Source organism: Dendrobates tinctorius, unplaced genomic scaffold (assembly GCF_039654945.1).
Source record: "Dendrobates tinctorius isolate UK_male_01 unplaced genomic scaffold, ASM3965494v1 ptg000031l, whole genome shotgun sequence".
NCBI classification, from domain to species: domain Eukaryota; kingdom Metazoa; phylum Chordata; class Amphibia; order Anura; family Dendrobatidae; genus Dendrobates; species Dendrobates tinctorius.
In genome coordinates this window covers 6,528,046-6,543,574 of record NW_027361699.1, presented here as the reverse complement: position 1 = coordinate 6,543,574, position 15,529 = coordinate 6,528,046, and the positions used below count along the sequence as shown (strand labels likewise).

Genomic DNA, 15,529 nt, shown 5'->3' with positions numbered 1-15,529 from the left:
TCTGACAATATTTTATTTACCTGAGATCTCTTATGTAACCTCTCGAAGGAACTGATTTGATGTAGAATAGACACAACCTTTTTTGCTCGCTCCTTTTTCAAATATGAGCCTAGTGCTATGAATTCCCCTCTCATTACTGCTTTATGAGATTCCCACACCATAGACAAGGGCGGGCCTGAGTGCAAATTATTCTGAAAAAAGAAGTCAAGAGTACTTGTCAGTTTTTCAATGTGAGAATCCGAGTCCAAAAGAGTTTCATTCAGTGACCACGTCCCAGCTGGCCGTGGTAGAGTTTTTATCTCTATGTCAAGAAAAATGGGAGCGTGATCTGAGAGAGAAATGATATCTATATTAGCTTTTCTAACTAATTGGAGATTAGCTGTTTGTACCAGTAGGTAATCAATTCTGTGATAGCTATTATTCGGATGGGAATAAAAAGTGTAATCTCTGCCCGATGGAAAAAGCGTTCTCCAAGGGTCTATCAGGTGCAATTTTTGTAATGAAAGGTGCAATCGTCTCAGCGCCCTCTGAGAAAGAGCCGATCTGCCCGTTGAAGTATCTAAGGCTGGGTTCAAAGATACATTAAAATCCCCTCCCACCAACAACAGACCCTCCATAAAAAGTTCTAGAGCATTCAATGTTTTACACAGCCAACCTATCTGGTTCCTATTTGGGGCATATAAGTTACACAAGGTAATCTTAGTGTTAGCCAAAAAGCCCTTAATTATAATGTACCTGCCTTCTGAATCAGATAAACAATCGCTCAAAATAAAAGGAACATTTTTCTTTATAGCAATACTCACTCCACCCGACGCTGAGCCGCCCGTACTGTGATACCAGGTCGGGTAGCGAGATCTAGACATATCTGGGACTCTCCCTTCTTTAAAATGTGTCTCCTGCAGGAAAACTATACTAGATTTCTTTGAGTGCAAAAGATTCATCACTTGGCTTCTCTTATTCGGAGAGCGTAAGCCCTTTACATTATACGAGGCCACAGTTATAGTGGCTAAGTTTACCTTATCACCCATAATTTGTTAAAGAAGGTAATAAAAAAGATTCCTCCGTCATCAAACCACATAAATTAAAAGAAAAAAACAAAGAGATAAGAAAAATAATAAAAAACCTAAAAATTATTAAGATAAAACATGAGAGATACAACAAGAACCAACTACCTGTCTGTAGCAGAGGCAGGGGGTCAAAAATACCTCCCATAACAGAACAGGAAAAAACATTTCTGACACACGAGTGGCACATGTTAACTTATACGGCAATTGAATGATATCAACACCTGAATAAATGTCAAACTTAGCAAGCTAAAATAGGATAAAGCATGTCCGAACGGACCGAGGGGTCCGGCTCCAGTGTGGAAAAAACAAATACAACCGGGAGAAGCACAAGAAAGCTCAGGGTGGTATCTCCTTTTCCGTTCCAGAATTCCCTCTTTTGGGAGTCGAGCGTCTCTTTCCCAAGACCCAGTCCCCCTGTCCTCCAGTAAAGGCATGAACAGGAGGAGGCGTACGATGATCCATGTCTAGAGGAAGCCAGGAAGGAATGTCCATAGGGGCAATGCCAAAAGCGTCCCATATTTTGGGTAAATCTTCAGGGGTCCGAACCATTATTTGCCTACCATCTCCTTGTATAGATATACCAAACGGAAACAGCCATTTATACAAGATTTTACGCGAGCGTAACACCTCCAGGAGTGGCCTTAGGACTCTTCTTTTTGCAAGGGTCGACGGCGCAACATCTTGGTAAAGATGGATAGCAGATCCCTCATAAGAAAGATTTTTAATGTCTCTTGAAGCGGACAAAATAGCATTGGTATCCAAATAGCTCAATAGGCCGCAAATCACATCCCTCGGAGGTTCCGTTGGTTTCGGCTTTGGTCTAAGAGATCTATGCACCCTTTCTATTACAATTCGGTCACATGTTTCTTGTGGAATTAAGAGGGCAAAGATCTCCTTAGTAGCTTTTTCCAATATCTCTGTGGAAACACCTTCAGGCAAGCCTTTTATCCGTATGTTCTTTCTGCGACTCCGATTTTCCTGATCCTCAAGGGCCAGAAAAGAGTTGTTAAGCTGTACTCTGTGATAATCCAGATGTTCTCTCATAGCATTGGAGTGGCTAATGATAGAGGACTGAGAGGACTCCAAAGACTCCACTCTATTACCAATGTGTAACAAGTCCGCTCTCATACCAGATATTTCATTCACCAATGGTTTCATAGCCTGTGCTAATAATTTTTTAAAAAACGATCTAGAAAGTTTCCCAGAGTCCGATTGAGTGGCATCGCTGCCAGAAGCATCGTCACTGGAATCTGAGTCCTCGGCATGCTCCTCCTCCACAACTTCCACAGGGAGCCTTTTAGCATTAGGCTTAGACGTAGCAGATTTATTTTTCAAAAATTTATCCATTTCACCTTGTTTGCTTCGATGCGCCTCCGCAGTCAGCGGTTTTGCACGCTCTTTATTAGTTTTGACCATTTTGCTCAATGAAAGCGTGCCTAGAATTTACCACCCGTGCATCAAGAAAAGTCTAGCACAGCATTTTGCTATATAAAAATAACCCCATGTAACTTGGAGGGTGAGGGGTTAAAAATTGGGAACATCCGTGGGGATCAGCTGGAGCCGGCATAGACAGGGTAGCGCCAGCTCTCCACTGCTGCGTTTGTATCAGCAGACAGCAGCACTTCTATGTGTGGGGGAGCGATATCCCCCACTCAGGCCCTGCAGAAAGTCTCAGCAACGCCGGGAACCGTCAACAGCCTGTCTGGCCCAGAGCCAGCACCTTCCTCCCCCTCATGCAGCGGCAGCAATCCCCGCAAGCCACACAGACAGCACGCCGGGGGTTTCCTCTCACCGCCTTGTTCTCCAACAGGCGAGACCGCTCCCTGCCCTGCAGTCTCACACCTCCACCAAGGGCCTCCTGCGGTCCGGCTCTCCGGGTCTTGCACTCAGGGAGATATACAAAGATGGCGCCCGTCTTCCTCCAGCGTCGCAGCACTCTCCACAAGGCCGCTCAGCGCTCCGGCGCCGCGTCTCCACACCACCCCTCACCTTCTTCTCCAAGCCCGGGGCACTCCAAAAATCCTTTTTTGTCGCTTTTATGCCGCTTTTATCTGGGCCAAATAAGGCAATTTTGTGGCTAGGAGCGGGAGCTGCCACAAAACACGTCCTCCCTGTGTGAGATCCAAGCCACGCCCCCTAGAAAAAACTTTTTGACAGTTAAGAGTGATCAATGAGTGGAACAGGCTGCCACGAGAAGTGGTGAGTTCTCCTTCAATGGAAGTCTTCAAACAGAGGCTGGACAGACATCTGACTGGGATGATTTAGCGAATCCTGCTTTGAGCAGGGGGTTGGACTAGATGGCCCAGGAGGTCCCTTCCAACTCTACGATTCTATGATTCTAAGGGTCTGCACTAAAGCTTGCCAAATGTACTAGGTTGGTTAACTATTGGAGTAGATGTAGTCCTTGTGTGTCAAAAGGGGCCACTTATTATATACATGTGCTGTACATACAGAGAGGTGCTCCGTATAAGTACCCTAAGGCCACGTTCACACTTGGCGCTTTTGCTGTTTTTTTATCCTAATTTTCAGCTGCGTTTTACAGTATCAGCCATGTCTACGAGATTTTAGAAATATCATGCACACAGCTTGGTTTTCTCATCAGTATTTTGTGCTTTGCATGGCTTTTTCTGGACAGAGCATGTCCCTTTCAGCATTTTTTTCAGCTTTTTTCACCCACTGAAAAAAAATGCACAAAAAACTCAGCAAAAATAACAGCAAAACCTGTGTTTTTGCGGCAGCTTCTTTCCTGCAAAGCACTTAAGTTTTGCTGCAGGAAAAAAAAAAAATGCAGCAAAAACACCCAGTGTGAACCTAGCCTTAAATGGGTTCTCGGACATTAGTTTTTTAGGAACCGCACCACTAGGCTGCTCTTGCAGTTCATCACCATTGAAATGAATGAGGCAACAACAAAAACATATGGCACATTTTTGGGATACAAACATTTTATTATCGCGGACGGCGACACACAGATTTGTCTCCAATGTCAGAAAGGAAATTTGCAAAATATGAAGTGAATGTTAGCTGTATGGGTAAAACATGGCTGCATGGAGTATTGAAGTGTGACTGCTGTATATTATCCCCTTACGTCACGTTCACAACGGACTTGCTGCAGATCCGGTACTGGACAGCTACAACTACGGCATGCTGCTGTCGGAAATGGGGCTTTACCAACATTCTGTTTAGAGCTCAGTCTGTTTGTGACCAACAATCCACTGAAAGCTCAGTTAGAAGAAATTCTGACCGGATGTAGGAACTCACAGAGGAAGCAGTGACACACTATCCAAATTACCTCTGACAAGTCTGTAAAGCTTCTTTCATTGTACCAATTCCCATCTGTATGTCTTGAGGCTCAAATGTCATGGCAGCCTGCATAACCAAGATGGTGCTGTATCCAAGAGCGTGATACATGCTGTCCTTAGCCCTGTGGAAGCACAATAGTCATCTAACCGGTTACAAAATGTAGATTGTATTATCTAAAAATAATAAACGAATATTTTATACACATATACACACACCCCATCAATACGAGGAAATGCTAACTGTCAAATGAGGAAGACAAAAAGATGGCGCAAGTAAAGATACTCCTTGATGAATGGAGAATATCCACATTTTCCATGAGATTAAGTTACTACCAGGAGATGCAGTAACTCAACATACATAGGTGTGAAGAGGTCTTAAAGAGATTGTCTGCTACTAGAGCAACCCCTTCTTAAACTAAATGTTCGGCTCCAACAAAATAATAAAGCCTATACTCCCCTCCCTTGTCGGCACTCGCGGTCCCGGGGCTGTGATGCGGTGGAATGACACATGATGCCCGGCGCACAATCAGCGCTGGTGTCACTATCTCCGCCTTCACACAAACTGAACATGAAGAGGAAGTCTGGGATTAACGGCAGCCCTGGCTTCCCCTTCATGTTCAGTTCGTATGAAGGTGGACACAGACGTCCGCACCGATTGGGTGCCGGCGTCACGTGTCACAACACCGCATCGCAGCCCGGGAGAGAGTGACTGCCGACACAGCAGGAACGGCGCCAGCATGGTGGGTGAATATAGGCTTTATTATTTTTATCAGGGACAAACATTTAGTTTTAAAAAGGTGTTGTCCTAGAAGTGGACATCCTCTTTAAAGGGGTTTTCCCCACAAACAAATAACACTTTAATCAATAGACTTTGGAATAAAAATAAGTTCCACAATCGGAAGTGTGAAATAAAATGTCCCTGTGCTGAGATAATCTTCTACATGTGCCGCTGCTGTGTACTGTGTAATGGCTGTGTCTGACCGTGCAGGGACATGGACTGATCATACCACAGCTCCTGGGCAGGGGTACTATAATATCTGTATACTCCTTTCCTTCTCCCCCTGCCCAGCAGCTGTGGTATGATCAGACCATGTCCCTGTAGGGTCAGACACAGCCATTACACAGTACACAGCAGGGGCACATTTATAGTAATATTTTAGCACAGGGACATTTTTTCTAAACACATCCAATTGCGGAAAATTATTATTCAAAAGTTCTGTTGATTAAAATAAATTTTGTTAGTTCGGAAAACCCCTTTAAACAAAACTTTACAGTTGTGTGTTTTTCATGCAATTTTGAAAAAAAGAAAGTTATAAAAAAGGTACAACAAGTGAAGAGCTTGGAGAGATAACTAGTAAAAAGACATCATTTCATCTAGTAACCCTACACATTTACCATGGCCGTAATAACTCCAGAGCATCGGAAAACTTGTTATTTAAAAATAAGTTGAGAGCCAAAGTGCATTCCTCCAGGGAACATCGAAGGTCCATTTTGGAGGCCCTAAAAGAAAAATGTAGATTATTAAAAGATGCTTTTAACTTCATATACATAAGAAAAAAAAATTGTCATAAGTACCATGACAGATCGTGACCTGGGTGGTGTCACAGGGCAGAAAGGCATCGCTTCAGGTTTTTCCTTACAATGACCTGTCACAGAATTCATTTACTTCCTATTGGATTCTAAACAAAGTCTGGCCTAGCTGTTTGCAAAAAACTGGCAGGTAAGCCTAATTGTACGGCCATATTTCTAGACCAAGACTATTAACCCCTTAGTGACTGAGCCAATTTGGCACTTAATAACCAGGCCAATTTTTAGGCTATGTACCCACGTTGCAGAGATGCTGTGGAAATTTCCGCAGCACTTCCACAACGCCCGCCGCAGGAAAAACGCATGGAACAAGCGTTTTTCACACGATTTTCGCATGCAGAATTCAAGCGCATGCCAAGCAATTTGAGGCATCACTTGGAATGTGATTGACAGGTTGGTCACATGCATCAAAAATAGTGTTTGACAAGTGTGACCAACTTTCTACTATTGAGGCTGCCTATGCGGCCTCACTAGTAAAAGATAGAATGTTAAAAATAATTTAAAAAAATAAATAGTGATAAACTCACCTTCCGGCATTCCGCGCAGAGTCCCAGGCCTCAGCGATGCTCCCATTCCCAGCGATGCCTTGCGACAATGACCTTTGATGACGTAGCGGTCTTGGGAAACTGTAGCGGTCTATCATCACAGGTCCTTGCCGCAAGGCATTACTGGGAACGGGAGTCGGCGGGAACATCGGTAAGGCTGCACAGGATGCTGGAAGAGGAGTATAAGCCGATTTTTACTTTTTATTCTTTTTTTTACAGGGATATGGTACCCAGGGCCTGGAGGACAGTCTCCTCTCCTCCACACCGTGGGTACCATCCGCACATGAGCCGCTTACTTTGTACATGGTGGGCACAGCCACATGTGGAAAGTAAGCGGATCTCATGCATTCCTGTGTGTGGAATTGCGGCGATTCCGTAAATAAAATGAGCCTGCTGCGTTTTTGTTTCCGCTATGCGATTCCGCCACGGAAAAAAGCGCAGCACTAGCATAGCAGGTGCGGAATGCCATAGGAATGCATGGGGTGCATTCTGTATGCATTTTCGCGGCGAAAAACGCGGCAAAAACGCATACAATCCGCAACGTGGGTACACAGCCTTACAATTCTGACCACTGTCACTTTATGAGGTTATAACTCTGCAACACGTCAACGGATCCCACTGATTCGGAGAATGTTTTTTCGTGACATATTGTACTTCATTTATGTTAGTGGAAAAATTTCTTTGATATGACTTGCGTTCATTTATGAAAAAAAAATGGAAATTTGGCCAAAAAAAATAAAAAATTTCAAACTTCATTTTTATGCTCTTAAATCAGATATTTATTAAACTATTTTATGCGATATGACCAACATTTCCCACATGTCTACTTTACTTCAGCACAATTTTGGAAACAATTTTTTTTGTTAGGAAGTTATAAGTGTTAAAAGTTGACCAGCGATTTCTTATTTCTCCAACACAAAAGTGACACCATTCTAAAAACTGCACCTCTCCATCAAGGTAGTCAAAACCACATTCAAGAAGTTTATTAACCCTTCTGGTGCTTCACGAGAACTAAACCAATGTGGAAAGAAAAAAAAAAAAACTAACATTTTACTTTTTTCACAAAAAAATTTACTTTAGACCCAAACTTATTTTCACAAGGGTATCAGGGGAAAATGGACCACAAAATTTGTTGTGCAATTTATCCGGAGAACGGCGATATCCCATATGTGGGGGAAAGCCACTGTTTGAGTGCATGGCAGGTCTCAGAAGGGAGGGAGCACCGTTTGACTTTTTGAAACCAAAATTGGCTGGAATCAATGGTGGGCACCATGTCGCATTTGGAGACCCCCTGATGTACCTAAACAGTGGAAACCACCCAATTCTAACTCCAACCGTAACAAAGCCCTACCCCAGACCCTAATCCCAACCCCAACACCACCCCAACCATATCCCCATCACAACCCTAACCCCAACAGAAAAAAATATATTTCATTATTTTTACCTAGGGTCTATCAGTGATCAAAATGAACCAATAGGAAAAATCTATTGTTGCAGGGTGCCGGCCGGCACATCTTGGCAGGCGCACTGCGCATGCGCCAGCCGTTTTCTGCCAGGAAGATGGCGCCGAGGTCCTGGGGACAGAGCTGAAGGGTCCAGTGATGCCGGAGGTACTGAGGGGGGGCTCGGGGGACCTCATTTCTCTTTCCTCTGGTATGCTAGCTCATATCAAAGGAGAGAGCAATGAATGGGAAAATCAGACTTATACATTACTTGAACAACCCCTAAACTGTTATAGCCCCCACATAAAATGAAAACAGCAGATACTGACCCCCATGGACAGATATCGGCACTGGGTATACAGGCACTCAATCATGTCATGTAAGCACTGCAGCCAATCAATGGCTGCTGATGGCCTGTAGCACTCACACTTCCCTTTGACTAAACATTCAAGAACCGCAACGCTCACACTTCCCTCATCAGAAACAATTATGTCATGTGAGCGCCCGCATTGTTACGGTATGATGGAGTAGTCCTCCTTTGTCCGAAACGATTTGGTCTAAGAAAGAGCAAGCACTGCAGTCCATCAACACCGATATGCTGTAGCGTTAAATACCATCACTGCATGGGGCACGCTTTCATAGAATAAGAGGTTGTCCAGTTAGTGGACAGACCCTTCACCCACTTTTTTTTTTTATAATTGAAGGAAGCCACCAGAGTATCGAGAGGAAATCCATGAACACACACGACGAACTGTACAAACTCTGTGTAGAGGTCATCGGTCAGACTCCAACTGAGGACCCCAGCGCTGCAAACAAATACTACAAACCATTGTAAGAACGCTATGCTGATAAATTATAGCAAATTCATATGGGTTCATAATTATTTCTATACATAAACACACTTGCAATTTTGAATCGCCAAAGAAGAACAAGCACACAATCTAAAATCTAAACTAAAAGACAAAAGTAGAACAAAGAGGAAATCCAGCAAGGACTCAGCAAACCAGGATTGGAGTAAAATAATACTTTTCTTTATTTCTTCAAAAAGGTTAAAAAGACGACCCACAAGGATCAGGAACCAGAGTGCATGGCAGAAATAAACGCAAATGGGACTACGCGTTTCGGCGGCCTAATCCGCCTTCTTCACGGTACAAACCTAATCTGCTCCTTGTATGTGGAGCCATATAAAAGGCAATCCTGAATAGAATTAGTGCAAATAATTACAAACATGTGTAAATAAAAAAAAAAAAACAGGAATGCAGAGAAAGGGTTTAACCAATTTGCTACTGAGGATTAACTAACAGCATTGCTACAAAATGAACAACTTTTTCTTATATAATGAACAAAACAAATAAACGTCCTAAAAAATGGCATGATAATATGTAATAGGATGATAAAAAAAAAATTTATTATACAACGCGGAAAGGTTATACAACAAAAAAAAAATAAAAAAATTAAATAAACTCCACTGAAACCTCAATAATGTAGAATAATATATAACAAAACCTGCACTAACCTACTAAAAAGAGGATATTCTAAGTGGTCACTTAGCAGAGCTAGAGGAATTGTTAATAATATTGATAGAAATTCACTTCTTCAGGAGAAAACTGAGAGACGTTCAATGAATTCATTTGACTCGAAGGTGGTATTTAGCACTAATTACAGCCCACAATACAATACCATAGTGAGCATTATAAAACGGTACTTGCCACTCTTAACGCAGGATGATGTTTTAAAAAATATTGTGAGCAATCATAAGGTGGAGTTTGTAGCTAAACGGGCACCTACCTTAGCCTCTTTATTGTCTCCTAGCATGTTTATTGATCAGAATAAGAAGTCCAATAATTGGTTAAAAACTATACAAACAGTGGGTTTCTTTAAATGTGGAGCTAATGTCTGCATCTGCTGTGGCTTTGCTAATAAATCAAAAGTTTTTTCTTCATTTTCTAATAATAAAGAGTTTAGTGTTGCATCTTTCATAAACTGCAACACTGAAAATGTGATCTATTTGATCAGCTGCAGCTCGTGTAGACCAGTATATTGGTTGTACCATGAATTCATTGAAAACCAGGATGAGAAAACACATATCCGATGCTAAAAACTTACCTTTGGTTGGAGCTTCAGTTGTTTCACGCCATTTCTCTAAAGTCCATAGTGGTAATTTATCTAGTTTTTCCTTCATGGGAATTGAACAAGTAAAAAAACCTCTTAGAGGGGGGGACTTATGCAGGAAGGTTCTAGCTAGAGAAAGTAAATGGATTTTTGAAATGGGTACAAGAACTCCTTTAGGATTTAATAGCCGTACAGATATTATTCTACATTGAGGTTTCAGTGGAGTTTATTTAATTATTTTTTTTTTTTGTTGTATAACCTTTCCGCGTTGTATAATAAATTTTTTTTATCATCCTATTACATATTATCATGCCATTTTTTAGGACGTTTATTTGTATTTTTTATTACATAAGAAAAAGTTGTTCGTTTTGTAGCAATGCTGTTAGTTAATCCTCAGTAGCAAATTGGTTAAACCCTTTCTCTGCATGCCTCTTGTTTTTTGTTTTTTTTTTATTTACACGTTTGTAATTATTTGCACTAATTCTATTCAGGATTGCCTTTTATATGGCTCCACATACAAGGAGCAGATTAGGTTTGGACCGTGAAGAAGGCGGATTAGGCCGCCGAAACGCGTAGTCCCATTTGCGTTTATTTCTGCCATGCACCCTGGTTCCTGATCCTTGTGGGTCGTCTTTTTAACCTTTTTGAAGAAATAAAGAAAAGTATTATTTTACTCCAATCCTGGTTTGCTGAGTCCTTGCTGGATTTCCTCTTTGTTCTCCTATTGAAGGATTTGCTCCTAATCCAGTCCGTGCAGGAACTTGATCACCAGGTGGGAAAGACCCATGAGTCTCATTTCTGTAGCTGGACACTGACATACATACTTTGCTAAAAGACAAAAGTATAAAAAAAAAAAAATGTAAAAATATAATTTACATTAAGTACAGCTTCATTTCGAAAGGCAGTATTCAAAGCCAAACAGATCCCTCCTCAATAGATAATCTTCCAAAGACTGACACTTCATGACTTGAACACTTTGGCGTGTCCCATTTTATCCCACCAGTTAATACATTGCTAAGAGATCAGTGAATAATCCTACATCTGCTTCATAAAATTAGTTCAAGCTGCAATAAATAAAACCAGGTCAATGCGATCTGTGGACAAGGCAATAACTAGACGTTATGTAAGGTAGAAGGAGATGTGGGAAAGCGTCCGACTAAATATATGCATACATTCTTTACGGGAGCTCCACCTAAAACAAAAATAAAGTACACACTTAATGGGTCATGGTGCAGAGCAGTACACACACGGCTATGTAACCGAGGCCTTCTATACAGAAATTTACCAGCTTCTCACTATCAGGCAGAGTTTCCTTGAAATATAGTTTATTACTTAGCTTTCGAGTCCAAATAGAGGGCACATTCTAGCCAGATTACAGTTATCATTCCCAAGCGGCAAACAACTCCATCCCAAATTGGAACTAGCTTTATTATATCAACTTAAGAAGAGCCTCTCCAGTGGCAGGCGGGGTGTAACGATCATAGTCACAGAGGGCGTAACCATGACTGGGTCAGTTCTGGAGGGGAGCCTGCCGACGCCAATTTTACTTGGATGTGCGTCCTCTGATGCATAGTCAGGTGAAATGTATTGTAGCGCAGAGACCAGCCGGCTTCCTGTGGTGCAATACACGCCGCAGGCCAATCAGAAGATGGCAGCAGACGTTGGCTTGCCAATGCCGGCTATAGAAGAGGACACTGTGTGCCGTAGGGGCGGAGGAAGGGGAGAAGCTGTGTGCCATAGGGGCGGAGGAAGGGGACAATAGTTGTTTGCTTTTTTAAAAACTGCTGGAGAAGAATGGCGGTGGACCAGAACAGGGGACATTATACGACCTTCTCCAAAATGGGGACATTATTCCAGGTAGGGAGAGATTATTCCAAGAAGGAGCCATGACAAGGGGATATTGCATGAGGGGCAAACACGTACGTCTTTATAGGATCTAGAATGCTATATGGGCAAATACAATGTGACTAACGAGCAGGTGGGGGGCCCAGGTCCAAATTCTGCATACGGGTCCATCAGACTATATTTACGTCACTGGTGAAAGGGGCTGGCTGAATGGCTTATTTCAAATCACTGTAGCCAGTCCTTTTTCTGTCTATACAAGGGCTATGACAAAAGGGGACTGGCTTAGCTCTTTAATTGAACCAGACCCCTACATACACATCACTGACCATGTGTGATCGCAGGAAACTCTCCCCTGGGTACATACAAACAAACACGGACTGCTGGAGCCAGGATCTCGTCTGGTAGACAGAAATTAGGGTACCTCTGGTAAAAAAAAAAAAAAAATTATGTGCAGTGGTACAGCTTTATATTAAGAATACAGCGGAAAGGTCACAGCCATCATAGCATGTGATCGGTGTGAGAAACTACATTGGGATCTCAATGGTCTTTTAGCCTCAGTGACGGCATATATTAGATTATATATTATCATTTGAGAAACTTCAGACAGAGTGGTTACCAATACCATGTACACATTAGGGCTTCACAACAGAGGAAACTAGAGGGCCCCTGTGCACCAATTGGAGGTAGGAGTGGTCCAGTTACCTCTTGAGTCCCCTGAGCAGGGATTAATCCCACTGAATGGGGTGTATGTGCGAGGGGCTGTTGAGCCAGCGTTTGAGGTGAATCCATCACAATAAGGGTATGGTCCTATATCAAATTCAACATGTATTTTTTAAAGGATCTATGGCAGAAAGCTGCATCTACAAACTTTCTTATATTAATGCTCTATGGCAGAAACCAAAGGCTGACACTCTGATCCTGCCATGGAAGTGCAGATGGGCACCAGTAGTATACCTACAGTACTCTTCCACGGCTCGGGGAGGGGGGGGGGGAAATCGGCACTTTTTTGTTCTGGCACATATGAATGAGGCTGTAGAGACTTTAGTCACTTGCATTGTTGGGGGATTTAACAGATCTCCATTGAAACTCAAATCAGATACGTGCAAACGGGGCTTTAGGGTGTGTTTACACGCTGCGAATCCAAAGCGGTTTTGGCCCTGCGGATCCGGAGCAGTTTCTGCTGCGTTGTACAGTACCATTATAATCAATGCAAAACAAAAAACACTGTGCACATGCTGTGGATTTTTCCGCGGGTTCAAATCCGCAGCATGTCAATTCTTTGTGCGGAATCTGCAGCGATTTCACACCTTCTCCATTGTAGAGGCGTGAAACCGCAGGGCTAAATCGCAGGCTAATCCGCAGATCTTTTGACCTGCGGATTTTTCCCAAATCTATGCGGGAAAAATCCACAGACCATTCCGCAGCGTGTGCACATAGCCTTAGAGATTTGGGTGAAAAATCCCCAATTTCACAGTTCATAAAAAGATGCAAAGCACGGCTGGTCCTGAAAGGGTAAACCTAACAAAAAGCTGCAGGAAGGACACAACAGTCAATCTGCCATAAAAGACATAAAAAGGGAGCTGTCTCCCATCACACACCCCTTTAGTCAATATCTAGATTTATACAACATGGAGAAAGGCTTGATAGAAACGGCTACAGAAAGTTACATCCCGAAGAAGTCACGAGTCTCGGGAAACCTGGACCATTAACTCCTCCGATGCTAGCCACCACAAACATGCTAAGCTTGCATTTTCAGTGGTTCGTCACCAGAAATAGAAGCCTCCTGCTAGAGCAGCCATCTATAACAAAGACTAGGACACATTTTCCATCCCTCCCCCAGAAACCAAGTCTATACAAGTAGAAGCATAAGGTCCCCGATGAGACTACAAGCAGAGGGAGGGAACATGGAGGCAATGCGGATGCTCCAGATGACCTGCAGGCACTGTAGTGTGGCCAGCAGCAAGGACAATACAATATATGCTATAGCCAAATAAACAGTATGAGGCAAGAAAAGATAAAAGTACATACACCGTTCTATCGATCAGCACAATCCGACCGTACAAAGCCAAGGTGAAACGTAAGGATGCAGAGCACAGATGTATATGACGTCCAATGTCAGAACTGTAGCAATGCAGAAGCAGGTGCTATACTTACAGGCAGGAAGACAGCAGCTCCCAAAATATGCAGTAATCCTTCATGCTTAGGCCCCCCACTTCATCAGAAGTAAATATACCCAGGACATGCATACTATGTATATCTACATTTAGTACTAGCTGATACGCACATGTACTCATCCGGCAGCAATCAATTAGGCATCAAGAAGAAAAGAAGGGGCAGCAAAGTTCACCAGGTAGCAGCTGGCCTGGCAGGGGCTCCCCATCACAGCATGTAAAAGAAATGTCAAATAAATTAGCAGCGGGTCGAAGCTGGTACGCCGGATGATGCGAGGTCTTGTGTGCTCAGGAGGGATGCTGGGAGATTTCACCAATCTGTGATGCAGCCTAATCCAGCACTGACTGCAGGACACACACAGTATGCTGGAGCCTCGGTATCTGCAGCGTCCACACGGGAAGACCAAAAGGGGAGGAATGAGGCCAATCTTCTACACTACACAGCCAGACTATGAAATGGTCGAATAAGGAGAAGCAAAACCATCACTAGAAAAGACTGACGAAGGATCATTGATGGACACATCAGCCAAGCAATTGTAGAAACACTAAACGCATTCCAAATATAATCCCCATGTACAACTGAAACAAGAAGTTACATACACTATATAAAAAGACACAAATGCATGTTTTTCTCAATATCTGACATGAAATCAGAATACATCTTTCCTGTTTTAGGTCAAATAGGATTACCATAATTACTATTCGCCAAATGCCAGAATAATGAGCGAGAGAGAATGTTTTAGGCTATGTGCACACGGTGCGGATCCTCCCGTGGATTTCTCCGTGCAGATTTTAAGAAACCCGCAGGTCAAATGACCTGCATTTTTCCTGCGGATTTCTTCCTTTTTTTTTTGCGGTTTCACTGCCGTTTTTGTGTGGTTTACCACTGCAGTTTTCCACCTGCAGATTTGTAGAATGGAGCAGGTGGAAAACTGTAGCAAAACCGCACAAAAGTCACATGCTGCTTTTTTTTTTACCGCACAAAAACCGCGCGGAAAAATCCGCAGCGTGTGCACAGCGTTTTTTTTTTTTTTTTCATTGGCTATAATGGTACTGTACATCACCTGCTGTTCTGCTGCAGATCCGCAGCGGCAAAACCGCACCGTGTGCACAGGGGCTTAAGGCATTTTTATTACTTATTGCAAAGACAAAAAGATTACATACATTTCATTAGTATTTGGTACCATTGCCTTTAAACTGAATTACTTGGGTCAAACGTTTGGGATATCCTTCCACAAGCTTCTCACAATAGTTGGTTGGAATTTGGGCCCATTCCTCCTGACAAAACTGGTGTAACTGATCCAGATTTGTAGGTCCCCTTGCTCACACCTGTCTTTTCAGCTTTGCCCAGAAATTTCAATAGGATTGAGATCAGGGCTTTGTGATGGCCATTCCAAAACATTGACTTTCTTCTCCTTAAGTCACTTGGTTACCATTTTGGCAGTATGCCTAGGGTCACTG

The 15,529-nt window shown here is 42.8% G+C and overlaps 1 protein-coding gene across 4 annotated transcripts in view; it reads right to left on the bottom strand.

Annotated features, from left to right (window-relative positions):
- Positions 1–15,529, bottom strand: part of TTC39B (tetratricopeptide repeat domain 39B) — a 122,064-nt gene that overhangs the window by 43,924 nt on the left and 62,611 nt on the right. For 3 of the 4 annotated variants that reach the window (XM_073572158.1, XM_073572156.1, XM_073572157.1), the window contains 2 exons: positions 5,762–5,866; positions 4,357–4,488 (listed from right to left, as the gene is read on the bottom strand). In XM_073572158.1, the coding sequence (XP_073428259.1) occupies positions 4,357–4,488; positions 5,762–5,866 (237 nt within the window). Of the gene's footprint in view, positions 1–4,356; positions 4,489–5,761; positions 5,867–14,181; positions 14,313–15,529 lie in introns of those variants that run through there. The other variant, XM_073572159.1, reaches the window with a different exon arrangement.